This window comes from Macaca thibetana, chromosome 4 (assembly GCF_024542745.1).
Source record: "Macaca thibetana thibetana isolate TM-01 chromosome 4, ASM2454274v1, whole genome shotgun sequence".
Taxonomy (NCBI): domain Eukaryota; kingdom Metazoa; phylum Chordata; class Mammalia; order Primates; family Cercopithecidae; genus Macaca; species Macaca thibetana.
Window position 1 is genome coordinate 147,720,764 of NC_065581.1, and position 20,558 is coordinate 147,741,321.

Below are 20,558 nucleotides of genomic sequence, written 5' to 3' on the forward strand. Positions count from 1 at the left end.
CTGTATTATGTGTAGATAAAGTGCCTGGGAGCTTGATAGCTGTAGCAATGATGTTTTTGCAAATATTGTAGATGAAAATAAATCTAATTTTGGAACGGAATGGGGAAAGATGCAAATTTTAGTTTTACATTATTTATTGTGTACTAAAACCTGTGTGAAGGTCCCTACTTGAGTCTAAGGTCAGGATCTCATGATCCATTTTGATTAGCTAAGTTTGCTCAAGCCAAAGGACTTTATTGCTTCATGCTAACCAGTCTGCCCTATAGGACAAAGACTGCAAAACTAAAATTGTGATTTCTTGCTCCTCAGTGGCCTTGCATCGGCGAAGGGCACACAGTGCAGGCTTTGGGTGGTGATTAACTGGAAGGGTGTGTCCCAAGAACAGATTACAGCAGACTGCATTCATCTAAACATGTTTCTAGGTAATGCAGGAGTTTCCACCAGCCTACTCTAATCACATAGGTTTCTCTTTCCCTTTCTAGGATTGTCTACCCTTGCAGTGGAAGTAGGCAGAATGTAAAGGGAGGAGTTGCTGAATACTTTTAAAGGCACTGAAAAATTCAAGTTAAAGTTATAGTTGAGAGTTAGTAGCCTCACTAGCCTGTCTTGAGTAAAGGTCATGTCTCATTCATTTTTGTGTCTTCAGTGTCGCAACAGAGTTCTGCATTCAATATATTTGTAAATATATGAATTCACAATTTTGATTTTCTGAAATGTCACGTGTGGGAACGCCGTACGTTTTCAAATGTGCCAAATAACAAGGCTTCAGCCATGAATGGATCACATAAACTATGGTGATCCTATAAGAGTATATGCCATGTTTTTACTGTACCTTTTCTATGTTTAGGTAAGTTTAAATACACAAATAGTTACCACTGTATTGTAATTGCCTACCGTATTCAGAATGGCAACATGCTGTACAGGTTTACAGCCTAAGAGCAATAGGCTACATCATACAGCCTGGGTGTGTAGTAGGCTATACTATCTAGGTTTGTGTTTAAATACACTCTAGGATGTTCCCTAGGGGATGATTAACCTAAGGACACATTCCTAAGAACATATCCCCATCTTAAGTGAAGCACTACTGTAGTTGCTTTTGAAATGTGTGACCTATGGCGTATTAAGAGGAATACCGTGTGCCAAGAAGTGACGCTAAGAGTTTATCTTACAACTGAGTTAAGTAAAATTTGGAAACTTGGTTTCGAGGTTAACTAAGACATGTAAGGTGACACAGGTAGTATGTGACAGAGGGTAAGAACTGAACGTTCACCAGGTCTACCTGACCCTTAATCACAATACAAAAAGTTTTCTATTAATTCCGCAAAATCTGGTCAGCCGCTTCAATGCGCAACGTTAGGCAGTCCACACCTGGAATTTGGGGTTGGTTTACCAAGAACAGCCAGGGTGTACGCCCACTCCATCCTAACCAGGAACTGGAATCCAAAAGGTAAAACGTGGCTATTGCGCATGCTCACACCGCCCTTCCTTGCTCTCCCCTCCCTGACCCTAGACGCCACCGCAGCAACTTTCTGGGAGGACTTTGGAATAGCTCCCGCCAACTGTTAAGTCAAACCGGCGGAAATCCTTCCTTTCTGCGACGTGGACACCTTTCTCATCCTCGGGCCTTTCCAACCAGGATGCAGAAACCACGCGGCTCCGTTTCTCAGGGATTCAAGCCGTAGTTTGCCAGTTGTTAATATGGCGGCTAACAGGCAGGTCCCAAGCTGAGGCCTTTCATAGGCCAAGGTCGCATCCTGGCCCCGCCCATTTTGTCCCTCCAGGCTGCGTCCGCCCAGCTCTTCGCTACGCATGCGCAGCGGGGGCAAGCTGGGAGGTGGGACAGACAGAATCTTCCGTGTGTCGCCGCCGCTGCCGCCTCAGCCTCAGCCTCGTTACTCCTGCGGTTCTGTGGCTGTGTTGCTGGCGTTAACGGCGCGAGGTGAAGAGAGGTGACGGAAGGTGCGCGCGCGCGCGCAGGGGGTCCCCTCAGTCCCAGCAGTTCCCTTCGTGCGGGTGGGGCGGAGAGGGTCTTCAGCAGTCGGGAGAGGCCCTTGACGGCGCCATGTCGGCGGGCGGTCCATGCCCAGCAGCAGCCGGAGGGGGCCCAGGGGGCGCCTCCTGCTCCGCCGGGGCCCCCGGCGGGGTATCCATGTTCCGGTGGCTGGAGGTGCTGGAGAAGGAGTTCGACAAGGCTTTTGTGGATGTGGATCTGCTCCTGGGCGAGATCGATCCAGACCAGGCGGACATCACTTATGAGGGGCGACAGAAGATGACCAGCCTGAGCTCCTGCTTTGCACAGCTTTGCCACAAAGCCCAGTCTGTGTCTCAAATCAACCACAAGCTGGAGGTGAGCCGTGGGCGCTGGCGGCTATGGCATCCAACCCCGGGCTGCCCGGTGGCGTCAGATCCCATTTAACGCTCCAGTGAAACGACCCTAGAAAACTGCCCACCGGGGCTTCCAAATGTGATGGGAGAGTGCATGTCTGTGTGTGCGAAGGAGAGGAGTGAGGTGAGGGTGGGGGACAAAAAGGGCCCTAGACCGACACGTGAGTCTCCCCGGGGTACTGTCGTCCACCTTCCTAGTATCTCTCTGAGGCGGAAACTAATTACATACACTAGCCCCCCTTTTACGTGTTACATTAACAAACCTAACAAAGATTCTCTGTCATGAAAATACCGTAGGCCACCTTTTGACAATTGAGTTTTGCAGATCTACTTTCACATTGATAAACCGAATTTGTATATGTTCAGGCAGATACAGCCCTGATTATTTTCATTTTGAATATTTCAGGTCAGCGCCTATTACTGCATACAGAGACGTGCATAAACTATTTAGGGGAATCTGATCAAAGCTCTTAGGAAAATTTCGTGGTGCATAACGATAGTATCATTGTCTCGGTTTACATCCATAGTTGGTCCTTAAATTACAGGCAGATACCTCCAGAGAGCTTCCTGCAATTATTGAAATTACTTCTGACATTGAGTTTTTATATGCTTGTACATTACTGTGTAATTTTCCAAAGTCTAGATTTATTTTTGAGAGAGTATAAAGCATCATTTGCTTTAATCTCTGATGCTGGGTGTGGGTGAGGGTGGAGTGGCTGTGATTCAAAAAAAACAAAAAACTATCACGTTGTGCAGAAAATTTAAAAAGGGCATTATTACAATATTTATAAATCAAGATAGATTAACATTATTGCATAAAGAGTATTTTCTAACTAGGCAATTTAAGAGAATGGGTCTTTCTTTTCAAAAAGTATAATAGATAAAAATGGGATAATCAGTGATGTGCAAAACTCTTCGAACATTAGCTTTCCTAAGAAATCATTACTCGTTGTCATTGAGAGTGCCCATTGTATCTATATCAATATGAATGTCAGATAAACATCCTCTCCTTGCCTAGTGGTCAGCATTCTTTTTCTCCTATTAGCCATGAAGTATGTGGCATAATTAATCCTTGATTAACATAGATGTACATATCCAAGAATTGTGGCTCTTCTCCACTGCAAGAACTGTTAATTTCTTCTATCCTTTTTGAAAAGATTAGAAAGTGCTAATATGAAGGTAATCACTTCTTACTGTAGGTAAATGAAAACATCTCTTGATTTCTTTATTAGTATTAATTTTCACAAGAAAGCTATTTTTCTGATTTCATTCTGATAGTGAAATTACATTTAATGTTTTATAGAAATAGTACTTTAACTTTATTTCATTTTATTTTATCTTACTGTATTTAAAAAAAAAAGAGATGGAGTGCTTTGTTGCCCAGGTTGGTCTTGAATTCCTGGCCTCAAGTGATCACCCTCCTGCCTCGGCCTCCCAAAGTGCTTTGATTACAGACATGAGCCGCTGTGCCCGGTCATTAGTTCTCTAGCTTTAAACAACAAAGATCAAAAGTAGCTTTTGCCACATGATATAATTTGAAAGTGTCCCCCAAATTTCGTGTATGGGAAACTTAATCCCCAATGTGACAGTACTGAATCTCCAATATGGGGCCTTTAACAGGAGAGTGGATTATGAGTACTCAGTTCTTATGAATGGATTAATCCACTCATAGATTGATTTGTTATTGGATTAATGGATGAATGAGTTATCATAGGAGTGTAAAAGTGGTGGCTTATAAGAAGAGGAAGAGAGACCTGAGTAAGCATGTTAGCATGCTCAGCCCCCTTGCCATGTGACACCCTATGCTGCCTCCATACTCTGCACAGATCCCCTGCCAACAAGAAGGCTCTCGACTTCTCGAGATCTGGCCCCTCGACCTTGGACTTCTCTGTCTCCATAACTGTAAGAAATAAATTCCTTTTATTTATAAATTACCTAGTTTCTGGTATTCTGTCATAAGCAACAGAAAGTAGACTAAAACATCACATGAGAAATTTCATATCATTTACAACTGCAGTATCAACTGGGCATTAACAACTTTTTTTAAATGAAACAATATTTATTTTTAAAATGACCTAAGGAAACTTTAAACAGGGATTTTTTTTTTTTTTTGATGTCAGATATAAAAATAGAAATTGGGAGGAAGGATAATTTTCTGAGTAGGAGGTTGTGCTCCATTTTTTTGTCTTTAAATATTGTAGATGAGTATTCAGAATTGTAATAAATTAGGCATGTTCTTTTTTCAGAAATTAAAATCGCACATTCTGACTCTTATGTTGTGATTTAGGAGGTTGCATTATTTCTCAAAATAAGAAATGCTAGCATATCACAATGTGAGCATGTTTTTTAAACATGCTTGAAACACTTGATTTAAAGATCTTAGGAAAACGGCGAGGGGGAAAATCCTAATGATTTTTGTTTGTTTGTGTGTTTTGAGTTATAGTCGACTTATTTGTCTTTGGTGTTACTGTGTACACATTTAGCAGCTTCTGCCGTTTTCATGGAATCAATTGTATATTGCTGTGGAAAGAGGTTCATTGTCAGCAGTGCCTTTCAAAGCAGACTTGCTGCTGTACCATCTATAGAATTTCAGTGGTTGCTCCATATATTGTTTGAAATCTTGAAACAATTTCCTTATTTTCTTGCCCTTTTTTACTTTTTTAGTAAAAGGATTGAATTAGTTCTATTGTTTTAATTATATGGACGTTAAGACATATTTGAGACCACTTATGGTTTGATATGACAAATGTGGTGACGTTCAGTGGTTCAGAGGTTAATACCTTAAATCATATTGCTATAATAAAATATTTTTATATAATGAAGAAACACCTCCAATTTGGGTAATTTGTAATGTATTTAACATTAAACACTATGTTTATTATTAAAACATTAAATTTTGCTGCAAAAAAAATCATAGGTTACTTTTTTACTTGAATAGGCTATTAGGGCTATTCTTTTTTGTTTTTATTTGACATAATAATCGTACCTGTTTAGGAGGCACAGTGTAGTATTTGGATACACATAATGAATAATGGTCAAATTAGGGTAATTAGCATGTCCATCATGTCAAACATTATTCATGTTAGAAACAATTCAAAACCTTCTCTTCTAGCTGTTTGAAAATATACATTAAGTTACTATTAACTGTAATCATCTTACAGTGTTATAGAATGCTAGAACTTTTTCCTCCTATTTAACTTTAATTTTGTTAACCTTGGAGTCCCCAACCCTGGGCTGTGGACTAGTACTGGTCCCTGGCTTCTTAGGAACTGGCTGCACAGCAGGAGGTGAGCAGTGGGCTAGAAAGCATTACAGCCTGAGCTCTGGCTCCTGTGAAATCAGCAGTGGCGCTAGATTCTCATATAGATTCTTATAAGAGCACAAACCCTGTTGTGAACTGCACATGCGAGGTATCTAGGTTGCCTGCTTCTTATGAGAGTATAATGTCTATTGTTGAAACCATCCCCATGCCGTACTGTGGAGAAATTGTCTTCCACAAAACCAGTCCCTGGTGCCAAAAAGGTTGGTGACCACTGTGTTAACCAACATATTCCTACCCGCCTCACCCTTCCCAACTTAGAGTAACCACTGTTCTATTCTCTACTTCTATGAGATCAACTTTTTTTTTCTTTTCTTGAAACGGGGCCTCACTCTGTTACCCAGTCTGGAGTGCAGTGGTGCGATCATAGCTCACTGTGGCCTCCAACTCCCAGCTCCGTTGATGCTGCTGCTTCAGCTTCCCAAGTAGCTAGGAGTACAGGCATGAGCTACTATACTCAGCTAATTTTTCCATTTTTTCTTTTGTAGAGATGGGGTTTACCATGTTGCTTAGGCTGGTCTTGAACTCCTGGGCTCAAGAGATCCTCCTGCCTCAACCTCTCAAAGTCTGGTATTACAGGTGTGGGCCACCATGCATGATGGATCAATTTTTTAACCTCTCCATTTGAGTGAGAACATACATTATGTATCTTTCTGTGTCTTGCTTATTTTACTTAAAGTCCTCCATGCTCATCCATGTGGTCTTGAATGCGGGATTTCATTCTTTTTTATGGCTGAGTAGTATTCCTTTGTGTACATATACCACTTTATTTTTATTTTTATTTTTAAATTATTTATTTATTTATTTATTTTGAGACAGAGTCTCGTTCTGTCGCCCAGGCTGGAGTGCAGTGGCACTATCTTGACTCACTGTAAGTTTCACGTCCCAGGTTCACACCATTCTCCTGCCTTAGCCTCCCGAGTAACTGGGACTACAGGCGCTCACCACCACACCTGGCTAATTTTTTGTATTTTTAGTAGAGACGCGGTTTCACCGTGTTAGTCAGGATGGTCTCCATCTCCTGACCTCGTGATCCACCCACCTCGGCCTCCCAAAGTGCTGGGATTACAGGCGTCAGCCACCATGCCCGGTCCCACTTTTTTTTTGTTGAATCTGTTCATCTGTTGTGGAAATATAGGTTGCTTCTGTATCTTGGCTATTGTGAATAGTGTTACAATAAACATGGGAGTGCACATATTATTCAACATACTGATTTCCTTTTTAGGGGGCTTATATACCTAGTGTGTATGTTCTATTTTTAGTTTTTTGAGAACATAGGTTACATCTTAAAATTATAAATGATACCCATGTGACTGCTTTTTGCCATAGCAATATTTAGGAAGAGTCATATCTGAGGAGAATGGAATAGCAGAGAATATCAGTGAATTTTGACATGGGGCCATTTCAAATTGCTCACATCTCTCATAGTTTCCACCTGCTTGTGAATTTTTGCTGTGGTGAGCCACTTGATAATGGCTATGCTGGAATTACAGGCATTGACTGGAATAGTAGTAGCACTGTGGAAGAAACAAAAAAGAAAAGAAACTTTTTATCTGAAGAATGTGCCCACTTTCACCACTTCTATTCAGTGTAGTACTAGAAGTCCTAGCCAGAGCAATCAGACAAGAGAAAGAAATAAAGGATATCCAAGTGGATAAAGAGGAAGTCAGACTGTTGCTGTTTGCTGATGACATGATAGTATACCTAGAAAACCCTAAAGACTCATCTATAGAGCTCCTAGAACTGGTAAATGAGTTCAGCAAAGTTTCACGATACAAAATTAACGTACACAAGTCAGTAGCTCTGCTATATACCAACAGTGACCAAACTGAGAATAAAATCAAGAACTCAACCACTTTTATAAGACCTGCAAAAAAATTAAAATACTTTGGAATATACTTAACCAAGAAGGTGAAAGACCCAAGAAAACTATAAAACACTGCTGAAAGAAATCATAGGTGACACAAACAAAGGGAAACACATCCCATGTTCATGAATAGGTAGAATCAATATTGTGAAAATGACCATACTGCCAAAAGCAATCTACAAATTCAATGCAATTCCCATCAAAAACCACTATCATTCTTCACAGAACTAGAAAAAACAATCCTAAAATTCATATGGAACCAAAAAGAGCCCACATAGCCAAAGCAAGACTAAGCAAAAAGAACAAATCTGGAGGCCTTACGTTACCCGACTTCAAACTGTACTATAAGGCCAAAGTCACCAAAACAGCATGATATTGGTATAAAAACAGACACATAGACAAATGAAACAGAATAGAGAATCCAGACATAAAGCCAAATACTTACAGTCAACTCATCTTTGATAAAGTGAGGAAAGGAACCCTTTTCAACAAATGGTGCTGGAACAATTGGCAAGCCACATGTAGAAAAATGAAACTGGATCCTCCTCAAAAAAAAAACTCAAGATGGATCAAAAACTTAAATCTAAGACCTGAAACCATAAAAATTCTAGAAGATAACATTGGAAAAACCCTTTTAGATATTGGCTTAGGCAAAGACTTCATGACTAAGAACCCAAAAGCAAACACAACAAAAAGATAAATAGATGGGACTTAATTAAACTAAAAACTTTGTGCACAGAAAAAGACATAATCAGAGTAAACAGACAACCCACAGAGTAGGAGAAAATCTTCACAATCTGTATATCTGACAAAGGACTAATATCCAGAATCTACAAGGAACTCAAGGAAAAACAAACAATCCCATCAAAAAAGAGGGCTAGGGACATGAATAGATAATTCTCTAAAGAAGATATACAAATGGCCAGCAAACATGAAAAAATGCTCAACATCACTAATGATCAGGGGAATGCAAATCAAAACTGCAATGCAATACCACCTTACTCCTACAAGAATGGCCATAATAAAGTAATAATAATAATAATAGATATTGGCACGGATGTGATGAAAAGGGAACACTTTTACACTGTTGGTGGGAATGTAAACTAGTACAGCCACTGTGGAAAACAGTGTGGAGATTCCTCAAAGAACTAAAAGTAGATCTACCATTTGATCCAGCAATCCCACTCCTGGGTATTTACCCAGAGGAGAAGAAGTCATTATACGAAAAAGATACTTGCACACACATGTTTATACCAGCACAACTCACAATTGCAAAAATAGGGAACCAGCCCAAATGTCCATCAATCAATGAGTGGATTAAAAAATATATATATACAGACACCATGGAATACTACTCAGTCATAAAAAGGAATGAAATAGTGGCACTTGCAGCAACGTGGGTGGAATTGATTGGAGACCATTATTCTAAGTGAAGTTACTCAGGAATGGAAAACTAAATGTATGTTCTCACTCATGGGAGCTAAGCTAGGAGGATGCAAAGGCATATGAATGATACAATGGACTTTGGGGATCTGGAGTAAAGGGTGGGAAGGGGATGAGGGATAAAAGACTACGCATTGGATACAGTGTACACTGTTCAGGTGATGGGTGCACCAGGATCTCAGAAATCACCACTAAATAACTTATTCATGTAACTAAACACCACCTGTTCCCCAGACACCTATTGAAAGAAAAAACAAAAACAAAAACAAACAAAAAAAACCTGAGTTCCTTTCCATTGTCAGGCCCAGAGAGGCATTGGAATGAAACCACAGTTATGGCACTCTCTTTTGACCTAAGTAGTTATCTCTTGAAACCACCTTCTATGTAGGATTTAGACTAACTGACGCCAAGTAGCCATAAAATACCATATGCTGGACACCATAAGTCATACCTTATAGTGCAACAATGAATAGTCAGTCACTAATCAGTGATTGTAAACCAGTGAGAATTCTTATCAAGCGACTTTATGTCTGCCTTGTTCCTTTTTCCCTTTAAAATCTGCTTGTAACTCAGGTGCCAGAGCACTCCCCAGGCATCTGGGAAATATGTGTTGGGTAGCTGTCCTCATTTTGGCTCAGGTAAACTAAAGTATGTTTTGTGCCTCAGCCTTTTCCTTTTAGGTTTACAGTAGGAATAGTAATAGTAGCAGTAGTAGGCGTGTTGGAATACAAAGGTGGTGAACCAATGCTTTAAAAAACCTACCTCTGCCTTGAAATAGTGTTCTGCCTTTTACTCCTTTTTTTAAAGTAACAGCACAATACACCTTCTGTCACATCCTCCTTTCCCTCAGCAATTGCTCCATTAGTATCTCTTTGAAGTGATTTACTATTTATAGCCATTAGTAGAGAAACTTTTAACTTTGATCTAGAGCCACAATGATAATGAACTCGTGATATGCTGGTCCCTTTGCTGCTTTAAATCTGTCCTGTTTTTAAACAGGCTGTTTTGCAACATTGAAACTGAAGTTTAGTATTGATCCAGTATGCACTTACGAACATGAATTATGTGCCTGATGCTGTATTGGGCACTTGGGATACAATGGAGAGCAAAAAAGGATTGCAGTCATGGCTTTTATGGAGTTTGGATTATGTTGGAGGAATTTGTTGGGAGAATAATCATGTAAATGAGAAATTGCAACTTTGATGAATACTGTGAAAGGTACATAAGAGTAATGAGACCCTATTTTGGGATGTCAGTGAAGGCTTGCTTCCCTGAGGAAGTTATTGAGCTAAGGCATAAAAGAATTATATGTGAATAGGAATGAATTAAGCTAAGAATGGGAATGCCATTCAACATTGCAGTAGAGGGAATGGGAAGTGAAAAGCACCTGTGATGGGCAAGCGCATAGTTCATTTAAAGATTCGAGAGACAGTTGGTATGTGTTACAAGAGAAGAGGGCAAAAGAAGCCAGATGCAAGATAAGTTTGAGCAGACAGGGAGGGACTGTTTCTACATGGCTTTATAGGCCATGCAAAAATATTTGGGGCTTTGTCATAATCGTGGGAAGGCTTTTAAACCAGTTTGTAGCCTTGGATATGAAGTTAGAACAGTTTGCTCTGGCTATGGTATGGAGAACGTTGGGGAGAATGACATGAATGAATGCAGAAAATTGTTTAGAAGGTTTCTGTTTATGTGAGATTATGATAGTGTGGAGTAAGATAATGGAGGGGAAAGTATTCAGAACAAGAGTGACTGGAGAGGTAAAAATAAAAAAAAAACCTAGAGATGGATTGCAATAGAGGGATGAGGGAGTTCAGGAGAAATCCAAGTGACAATCTTGTGCAGCTGGTTGCCTGAATAGATAGATGAATGTGTTAGATTATTAGCAATAACAATATTGCCAACTTTATTGATCAATTACTATGGGCCAAGCTCTCTTCTGAGTCTTTTACATAGACTGATTCATCCAATTCTCACGACAGTCCTGTGAGACAGGTTTATTAGTATGGTTATTCCAACTTTACAGGAGTTAAGTAAGAGGCCTGAGGCTACGGAGCTAGAGAAATCAGTCTCTGCACAAACACATATTTATGTCTGATGGGGGATGGAGGAAGTGGAGAGAAAAGCAGACAGAAAGAGTAAATGTGGCTGAATAGATACAAGAAGTGAGAGTGTAGGGTACAAGGGAGGTTTTGTTTTCATTTTGTTTTTAAATAAAAACAAAACATAAGTCTGTGAGAAGCATCTACTTGAGAGAAAAGCGAAATATAGAAAAAGAGTGGGGTAATTAATATTAGTAAGATTTTGTAATAGCTACTTAGAAGGCAGAGAGAATGAGAGTGGACAGTAGGAGGTTGTGGAAGTTTTTGTTTGATGGCTTTTTTTTTTTCTCTCTCTCTGTAAACTAGGAGCCCAGGTCAGTTGCTGAAAGTAGGTGAGAGTAAGAGCATGAGGCTAGTAGAAGATAAAATAAATAGTTATGGAAGAGTGGGAGAGCCAGTTGGCCAGAGAAACAGGACTGCCAGGCATTGTTGAGGACCGGCTTGGGATTAGTTATCATAAAGTATGGTGCAACCGGGCTGTACTGTTGTGTGACTTTCTTTAGCAATGCATATCGGTTTAGGTACAGGCACAGTATTGAGAGTAATAACTAGGTTCATTCAATGTTATAGCAAAGGAGTTTGTTATAGACAAGTGTGTTATTGAAGTGAAAGGTGGTAACAGGGCTTATGAAAAGGAGATAAATTGAAGACTAAGGAAGGAGAATTGACAGGATTTGATAATTATGTAGATGCAGAAGATAAGAGAAAGGGTTAAGGATAACACCAGATTTCTGTTTGGGAAATGTATTGATCAGGATCTGTAGTGGGTTGAATCGTATCCCTCCAAAATTCATATCCACTCAAAACCTCAGAACGTGACCTTATTTAGAAAGAGGGTCTTTGCAGGTGGAATTATGTAAAGATGGAGATAAAATTGTAGTGGATTAGAGGGAGCCCTAAATCCAATGAAAGTGTGCTGATAGGAGACTGAAAAGGCCACACACAGAAACAGAGAAAGAAGGCTATGTGATGATAGAAGCAGAGATTGGAGTGATGTATCTACAAGCCAAGGGATGCCAGTGAATGCCAACAGCACCAAAAGCTAGGAGAAAGGCACAGGATCTCCAGAAAGAGCCAGCCCTGTCAATACCTTCTTTCAAACTTGTGGCATCCTGAAATGTGAAAGAATAAATTTTTGTTGTTTTAAGCCACCACGTTTGTGGTAATTTTTTTTTTTTTTTTTTTTTTTTGGACAGAGCCTGACTCTGTTGCCCAGGCTGGAGTGCAGTGGCACAGTCTTGACTCACTGCAACCTCTGCCTCCTGGGTTCATGCAGTTCTCCTGCCTCAGCCTCCAAAGTAGCTGGGATTACAGGCACCAGCCACCATGCCTGGCCAATTTTTATATTTTTAGTAGAGACAGGGTTTCACCGTGTTGGCCAGGCTCATCTTGAACTCCTGACTTCAAGTGATCCTCCTGCCTTGACCTCCCAAAGTGCTAGGATTACAGGCGTGAGCCACCATGCCCAGTCTTGTGCTAATTTTTTGTAACAGCCCTAGGAAGTTAATACATTACTATTTACTGAAGTAAGGAATACAGGAAAAGGAAGAGCAGGTCTGGGAAAGATAATGAGATAAGATTAGGATATTCTGCATAATTAAGGTCCTTATGCTTTTTGCATATTCCTAACCTAGGCTCCTAATTATTATTCCCTCCAAACCATCCTTTTGTTGCCTGATCATTCTAGAGTGATTCATATTAGTAGTTTGTATTTAAAAAGACGAATCTGATTCTGTCATTCTTCTTTCTGTATCTCTCTAAAATTCAAATTCTTTGGCCCAGTGATTAGTGTGCCTGTCTGTGTCTCCTTATCTCTTATCACCCCTTCTAAGCTGCTTTTGCCTCAATAAAACTGGTCTATTTGCAGTTCTCTAAATAGGTCTTGCTCTTTTATGGCACCTGTACTTTCACATAGGCTTTGGTGTATAATGTATTCTCTGTACCCTTTGTCTACAGTATCAAACACCCACTCATCTTTCAAGACTCCACTTACATCACCATCTCAGTGAGGGCTTTCCTTACTCTACTCCTCTCTGCTCTTTATAGGCAGAGGCTGCCCTAAGCCCTCAAACTTACTTGTACTGTTAGATTTGTTACATTGTACTATAATTAGTAGTTACCACATCTTTCTACCTCTAGAATGTAAGCTGTTTGAAGGTCAGAACCATGTTTTAGGGGAAATAATTTGAACCATCAAATGCTTTGTGAAGCTGATTTAGAAGGTAGCATTATCTTTTTGTGAACCTATTTTGGTTTCTACGAGCTTTTTGTTTGTTTTTTGTATTTTTTGCTTCTGTGCTCCCAAAACACATTGCTGAGTAATTCCTTTGGTATAGATATCAGATTGGTTTATACATGGATTACAGAATTGGTATTTGGCCCCTTTTTAAAATTAGAAATTTGGGGCCCGGTGCCGTGACTCATGCCTGTAATCCCAGCACTTTGGGAGACTGAGGTGGGCAGATCACCTGAGGTCGTGAGTTTGAGATCAGCCTGGCTAACGTGGTGAAACCCCATCTCTACTAAATATACAAAATTTGCTGGGTGTGGTGGCACATGCCTGTAATCCCAGCTACTCGAGAGGCTGAGGCAGGAGAATCGCTTGGACCTGGGAGGTGGAGGTTGCAGTGAGCTGGGATCGTGCCACTGCACTCCATCCTGGGCAATAGAGTAAGACTCGGTCTCAAAAAAAAAAAAAAAAAAAAAGGAAATTTGAAACTGATGTGTTAAATACCAGCCATTTTGATCTAGTTACTCCCTATCTCACCTGTCAGGTGTTTTCATATCTCACCTTTCCCTTTCCACTCCCTGTATTAGCAGATCTCCATTCCAAGCTCAGAGAACTTCTTTCTGACTGCCTCCCTTTACCTCTTTTTGAATTGGTACATCACACATGTCTTTCAAATAGTGAATAGTGCTTACCACACTTTGCATCACAATTGGAAATGTAATCTTTTTATCTTTTTTTTTTTTTTTTGAAACAGGGTCTCACTCTGTTGCCCAGGCTGGAGTGTAGTGACACGATCATGGCTTACTGCAGCCTTGACCTCCCGGGCTCAAGTGATCTTCTGACCTCAGCCTCCTGAGTAGCTGGGAGTACAGCCATATATCACCATGCCCAGCTAATTCTTTGTAATTTTTGTAGAGACAGGGTCTCACTATGTTGCCTAGGCTGGTCTCGATCTCCTAAGCTCAAGCAATCCACCAGCCTTGGGCTCCCAAAGTGCTGGGATTATAGGTGTGAGCCACCATGCCCAGCCTGGAAATATATTCTTAGTTTTTCTTATTAGATAGGGAACTTCTAGAATCCATGTCTTACTCATCTTTTTGTCCCCAGATTGTGATATACAGTGAGTATTCAGTGTTTATTTGAATGAATGAATTTTTTGAAACACATTTGGTGTTCTGCTATAAATCTTCAAAGATTACCCACAATCATTCTGTAATATAAGCTTCATGAGAGCTAGGATGAAGCTAGGTATCTGTCTTGTTGACTCTATATTCACGTCTACAGTGCCTGCCCTATTGCTGAAAGACTGATCTGCAGGTTCATTTATTCCCCTGGTATGTAATTCACAAGCATATAATTTGTGAGTTAATATTTCATGGTGTCTTATTTTGGGAAAAATTGAAACTGATTGAAAATAACTTTAAACATTAAATAGGAATATTGAGTATGGATTTACTACTTGTGATATTCCTAAAATATTGGGTAGGTTGATTCTCCTCCCCACCCCATCTCCAGTTTGATCATAGAGCAACTGAGGGCTTTGAAATGAAAACGGAAACATTTTTGATTAATTGGATCTTCATTTGAGGTTTACAGCAAATTACTTGTCACATGTATCAACTGGTTTCCATTTCACATCCCCCAACTCAGTTCATTCATGTTGTCTCTCATATTATACATAAATGCCTTTAAAAAAAAACATTAGGGCCGGGTTCAGTGGCTCACACCTGTAATCCCAGCACTTTGTGAGGCCAAGGCGGGCGTTATCACCTGAGGTTAAGAGTTTGAGACCAGCCTGACCAACATGGTGGAACCCCGTCTCTACTAAAATTAAAACATTTGCCAGGCATGGTGGTACATACCTGTAATCCTAGCTCCTGGGGAGGCCGAGGCAGGAGAATCGCTTGAACCCGGGAGGTGGAGGTTGCAGTGAGCCGAGATCACACCATTGCACTCCAGCCTGAGCAACAAGAACGAAACTCCATCTCAAAACAATAAATAAAAATTAATTAATTAATTAAAAAACATAAATTCATCAATTGCTTTTTGAATAAAATTCAAACTCTTAATTTTGGCAGACAGGCTCTGCATGATCTGACCTTTGGGTATCCCTCCTATGATATACTGTTTTTTTTTTTCAGACGGAGTCTCAGTCTGTCTCCCAGGCTGGAGTGCAGTGGTGCAATCTCGGCTCACTGCAAGCTCTGCCTCCCGGGTTTGAGCCATTCTCCTGCCTCAGTCTCCCGAGTAGCTGGGACTACAGGCGCCCGCCACCACGCCCGGCTAATTTTTTGTGTTGTTAGTAGAGACGGGGTTTTGCCATGTTAGCCATGATAGTCTTGATCTTCTGACTTTGTGATCCGCCCACCTCGGCCTCCCAAAGTGCTGGGATTACAGGTGTGAGCCACCGCGCCCGGCCCCTATGATATATCTTACCATTCTTTCGTCTTACTCTATATCAAGCTTGTCCAACCCACAGCCTGTGGGCTGCATGTGGCCCAGGACAGCTTTGAATGCAGCCCAACACAAATTCGTAACTTTCTTAAAACATTATGAGATTTTTTTTTGCATGATTTGTTTTCTTCTTTTTAATTTTAACTCACAGCTATCATTAGTGTTAATGTATTTTGTGTGTTGCCCAAGACAATTCGCCCAGTGTGGCCCAGGGAAGCCAAAGATTGCCTACCCCTACTCTATATGGTGTAGCCACATGAGCCTTTTTTCAGAAGGTCTTAAGTCAAGGTTCTCAAACTTTTTGGTTCCTGGACCCCTTTGCATTCTTACAAATTTTAAGAACCCCAAAGAGCTTTTTTTTTTTTAAATGTGGGTTATATGTATAAATATATAAATACACAAAATATAAAAAAAGTATAAATGTAGAATTTACTGTATTAGAAATTAAACTGAGAAAACTTTATTACATCATTTAAAAATAACTACAATAAACTCATTACATGTTAATATAAATGATTTTAAATTAAAACGTAATTATATTTTCTAAAACCAAAAAATGTTTTAGAAGAACAGCATTGTTTTATATTTTTTCAAACCTTTAAATTCCTGGCTTAATAGAGGATAACTCACACCTGTAATCCAGCACTTTGGGAGGCTGAGGCGGGCAGATCACTTGAGGTCAGGAGATCAAAATCAGTCTGGCCAACACGGTGAAACCCCATCTCTCCTAAAAATACAAAAATTAGCTGGGCGTGGTGGAGGGCACTGGTAATCCCAGCTACTCAGGAGGCTGAGGCAGGAGAATCACTTGAATCCAGGAAGTGGAGGTTGCAGTGAGCCAAGATCATGCCACTGCACTCCAGCCTGGCCTGGGTGACAGAGCAAGACAATGTCTCAAAAAAAAAAGTTTGCTGAGGCCTCCCCAGCCATGCTTCCTGTACAGCTTGTGGAACCATGAGCCATTTAAACCTCTTCTGTTTAAAATAATAGTATTTATAAATTACCCAGTCCCAGGTATTTCTTTATAGCAGTGCAGACTAATACAGAGGCCAAGGTGGGAACATCGCTTTAGACTAGGAGTTCAAGACTAGCCTGAGCAACATAGCGAGACCTAGCTTTACAAAAAAATTTAAAAATGACCATGCACTCCTATAGTCCTAGCTACCCAGGAGGCTGAGGTGGGAGGATTATTTCTACTCAGGAGTTCTAAGGCCCCAGTGAGCTGTGATCATGCCATTGCAGCCCAGCGTGAAAAACACAGTGAGACCTTGTCTCAAAAAAAAAAAAATAAATAAAACAAAACATCAACAGCAACAAAAACTGCAAGTGCATAGCGGTAAAGACTACAATGACTACTGATGGAGTTTGGTGCCACTGCATTGACTTGTACTAAAATCCCAACATTTTACTCATCATTACTTTTGTACTTTCAGTATGTCAACATAGTGAAAAAGACAGATAATGTTTTATTATAATGAAAATAGTTTTGACCTTTCAGATCCCCTGAAAATGTCCCATAGACCTTGGGACCTGCTGCTTTAGTAATAACCAAAACTCTTCCCAGAAGAATAGTCATACACTCCCACTCTGCTAATTATTTTTGTTTCTTTCATACAGCTCATTACAATTTGTAGTTATATATATATATTGTTTGGGGAGGGTTGGTTATTTTAAGAAATGGGGGTTTTGCTGTGTTGCCCAGACTGGCCTCAAACTCTGGGTTCAAGTGATCCTCCTGCCTTAGCTTCTCTAGTAGTTATGTGCACCTGGTTTACTGGCTTTTTAATGACCATGGTGAAGTTACCTAACCTCTCTGTACTTCAGTTGTCATATCTGGATAAAAAGTGCATCTCTCAGAGTATGTTATGAGGATTACATTTGCTTGTCTAGACCGTAGAATGTTATTTTTTGGGGGAGAACTAATGGCAGATGAAATTAGTGGTCATTATGGTTGGATAGAAAATATAAACAGATACAGCTTTCTCACAGAACTTTCATAGACCAGATGACTGCTTCAAGAGCTGACTTTTTTTTTTTTTTTTTTTTTTTTTTTTTTTTTTTTGAGACGGAGTCTCACGCTGTTGCCCAGGCTGGAGTGCAGTGGCGTGATCTCGGCTCACTGCAAGCTCCGCCTCCTGGGCTCACGCCATTCTCCTGCCTCAGCCTCCTGAGTAGCTAGGACTACAGGCGCCCGCCACCGCGCCCGGCTAATTTTTTTTTGTATTTTTAGTAGAGACGGGGTTTCACTGTGGTCTCGATCTCCTGACCTTGTGATCCGCCCGCCTCGGCCTCCCAAAGTGCTGGGATTACAGGCTTGAGCCACCGCGCCCGGCCCAAGAGCTGACTTTAAGTAAGGAGGAGTATTATTTCCTGTCTTGAAGGATGGCAGAGATTTTCAATTTGACCTTTGAGTATATTTCCTGTTTGGTCATAGTCTTGTGTTTTAGAATAAGACTCATTAGATTTTTGTGATTTTGACCACCTCAAGCACATAGAGGAGAGAAAAAATAGAGGGAGATTTTTTTATAATAAAATGAATGAGTTAAATTAAATGATATTTTGAAGGTATACAAGAAAAGGAATGGATCAAAATGGCTTTCATTAGTTACATTTTCTTCTTGAGTTTTGTCACAAGAGAAAAGTCTTATGAAGAATGGTTCTGCCTCTGTTTGTCAGGTAGCTTAGGATCTTTTATACAAGAATCTCTGTTCCTAGCACTTTGGGAGACTGAGGCGTGCAGATCACGAGGTCAGGAGATCGAGACCATCCTGGCTAACACAGTGAAACCCAGCCTCTACTAAAAATACAAAAAATTAGCTGGGCATGGTGGCGGGCGCCTGTAGTCCCAGCTAAGTCCAGAGGCTGAGGCAGGAGAATGGCGTGAACCTGGGAGACAGAGCTTGCAGTGAGCCGAGATCACACCACTGCACTTCAGCCTGGGTGACAGAGTGAGACTCCATCTCAAAAAAAAAGTCTCTGTGATGCATTCTTTTAAAAGTTTAGTTTCAGGAAAAAAGACAGTTTTGCCAGATAAAATGGAATTATTTGCTTCCTTTAATGAGAAAAGGGAATTTATATAATCTGTAAAGATTCTCTTATTAATTGGAAGCTCAGTTTACTATACTAAATTTAATATAGTACTCAATAACTAATACATTAGTATTTTTTATAGTGTGATCCTGCCATCTCTATGTGATTTTTATTTTTTACATTTTTGTTTTTTTGACTATATGAGAAAAGTAGATAGATGTCTATGATAAATTTGGGATACTGGCACTAAATAGTATAATTGCTAGAGATTTAAATTCCAATCTGTACTTTCATCCTAAATTACATTTTAAAACATAAAGAGAATACAGATATTTAAAAGGTGAAGTGATTACTTTTTGTACACATACTTTAAAACAAAAGGTGTAGAAGCAGTTATAGGTAGATGTGACATAATATTTACATCTTTATCAGCAGCTTTTTGTGCTATAGTTCATTATAGTTAAATTGCCATGTGAAGTCAATTATTTTCTTTGTAATTCCTAAACAACTTGGGGAATGTGTGCTTTGTTTGCTTGCATATCTGTACCTGCATCTGTTCCTGTTTGCATGCCTGCAGGTATGTCTGTGTATTCATGCCTGTGTATGCTCACGAGTACCAGTGCCTATCTGTGTGCATGTGTAGGAGTATGGGGTGTGTGTATGGGGTTCAGAATCCCCTGTTTAGTTAAAGCTTTGTGTAGTTCTGATATTTGGGGAATGTGCTCTGATTTGGAGCTCATGGACTATATCTTCCCCATTTTTTTTTTATTATTGCGAGAATTACAATGGATGTCAGGAGGAGGTCTGAGTTTTAATACCATGCAATTTGTAATTTGGGGCATCTCACATAATCTCTTAGGTCTCAGTTTCTTCATGTGTAAAATAAAGACGTTTTAGGTTGTTAACTTGGACCTTCTAAAACTTTATCAAAAGAGCTCTATGGCATGCTAAAAGTAATGAGTGAGCTGGATCCAATTTGCCTGCTGTGCAACTTGATGTTCACAAATTTCTTGGCTTAGTTTGCTCCTCCTTCAAAACATGAGGCTTTTGAGGGGTGCTTAAGGTAAAATAATAGGGGTATTTATCCATAAGACAGTTAAAAAAAAACCTGCTTATATTTAAAATGAAAATTGTGCAGTTGTTGTGTATTCTTAGAAAAGAATACAGATAGAGGATTAAAGTTTAGGCAAGTGGATTAATAGGAAACTCTGAATAAAAAAATTACTTTGATTTTGGTGCCCAACCTCCAGGGAGTGAAGAAGGCTTAGAGTTAAGTTGATCACCAGTAGCCAGTGTTTTAACCAGTTATGCCTCTTGTGTTAATTTGTTTTTGTGTCACTATAAAGAAATATCAAACGGGGATAATTTATAAAAATTTTAATTGGCTCAGTTCTGCAGGCTGTATAGGCAGCATGATGCCAGCATCTTCTGGTGAGGTCCTCAGTGAGCCTACAGTCATAGTGGAAGGCGAAGGGGGAGCAGATGGATCACATGCAAGAAAAGAAGCAGGAGTGAGGTGGGGGAGGTTGCAGACTTTCCAACAACCAGATCTTGCATGAACTGAGTGAGAATTCTGTTACTACCAAGGGGATGGTGCTAAACCATTCATGAGGAATTTACCCCATGATCCATCCAGTCACTTCTCACCAGGCCCCATCTCTAACACTGGGGATCACATTTCAACATGAGATTTGGAGGGGACAGATATCCAAACCAAATCACCTGTGT

The 20,558-nt window shown here is 40.1% G+C and overlaps 1 protein-coding gene across 2 annotated transcripts in view; it reads left to right on the forward strand.

Annotated features, from left to right (window-relative positions):
* The first annotated feature begins 1,790 nt into the window (after positions 1-1,790).
* GOPC (golgi associated PDZ and coiled-coil motif containing) overlaps positions 1,791-20,558 on the forward strand; it is a 41,659-nt gene continuing 22,891 nt past the window's right edge. For both annotated transcript variants that reach the window (XM_050786546.1, XM_050786547.1), the window contains exon 1: positions 1,791-2,347. In XM_050786546.1, the coding sequence (XP_050642503.1) occupies positions 2,063-2,347 (285 nt within the window). In that variant the 5' untranslated portion in view covers positions 1,791-2,062. The remainder of the gene's footprint in view (positions 2,348-20,558) is intronic.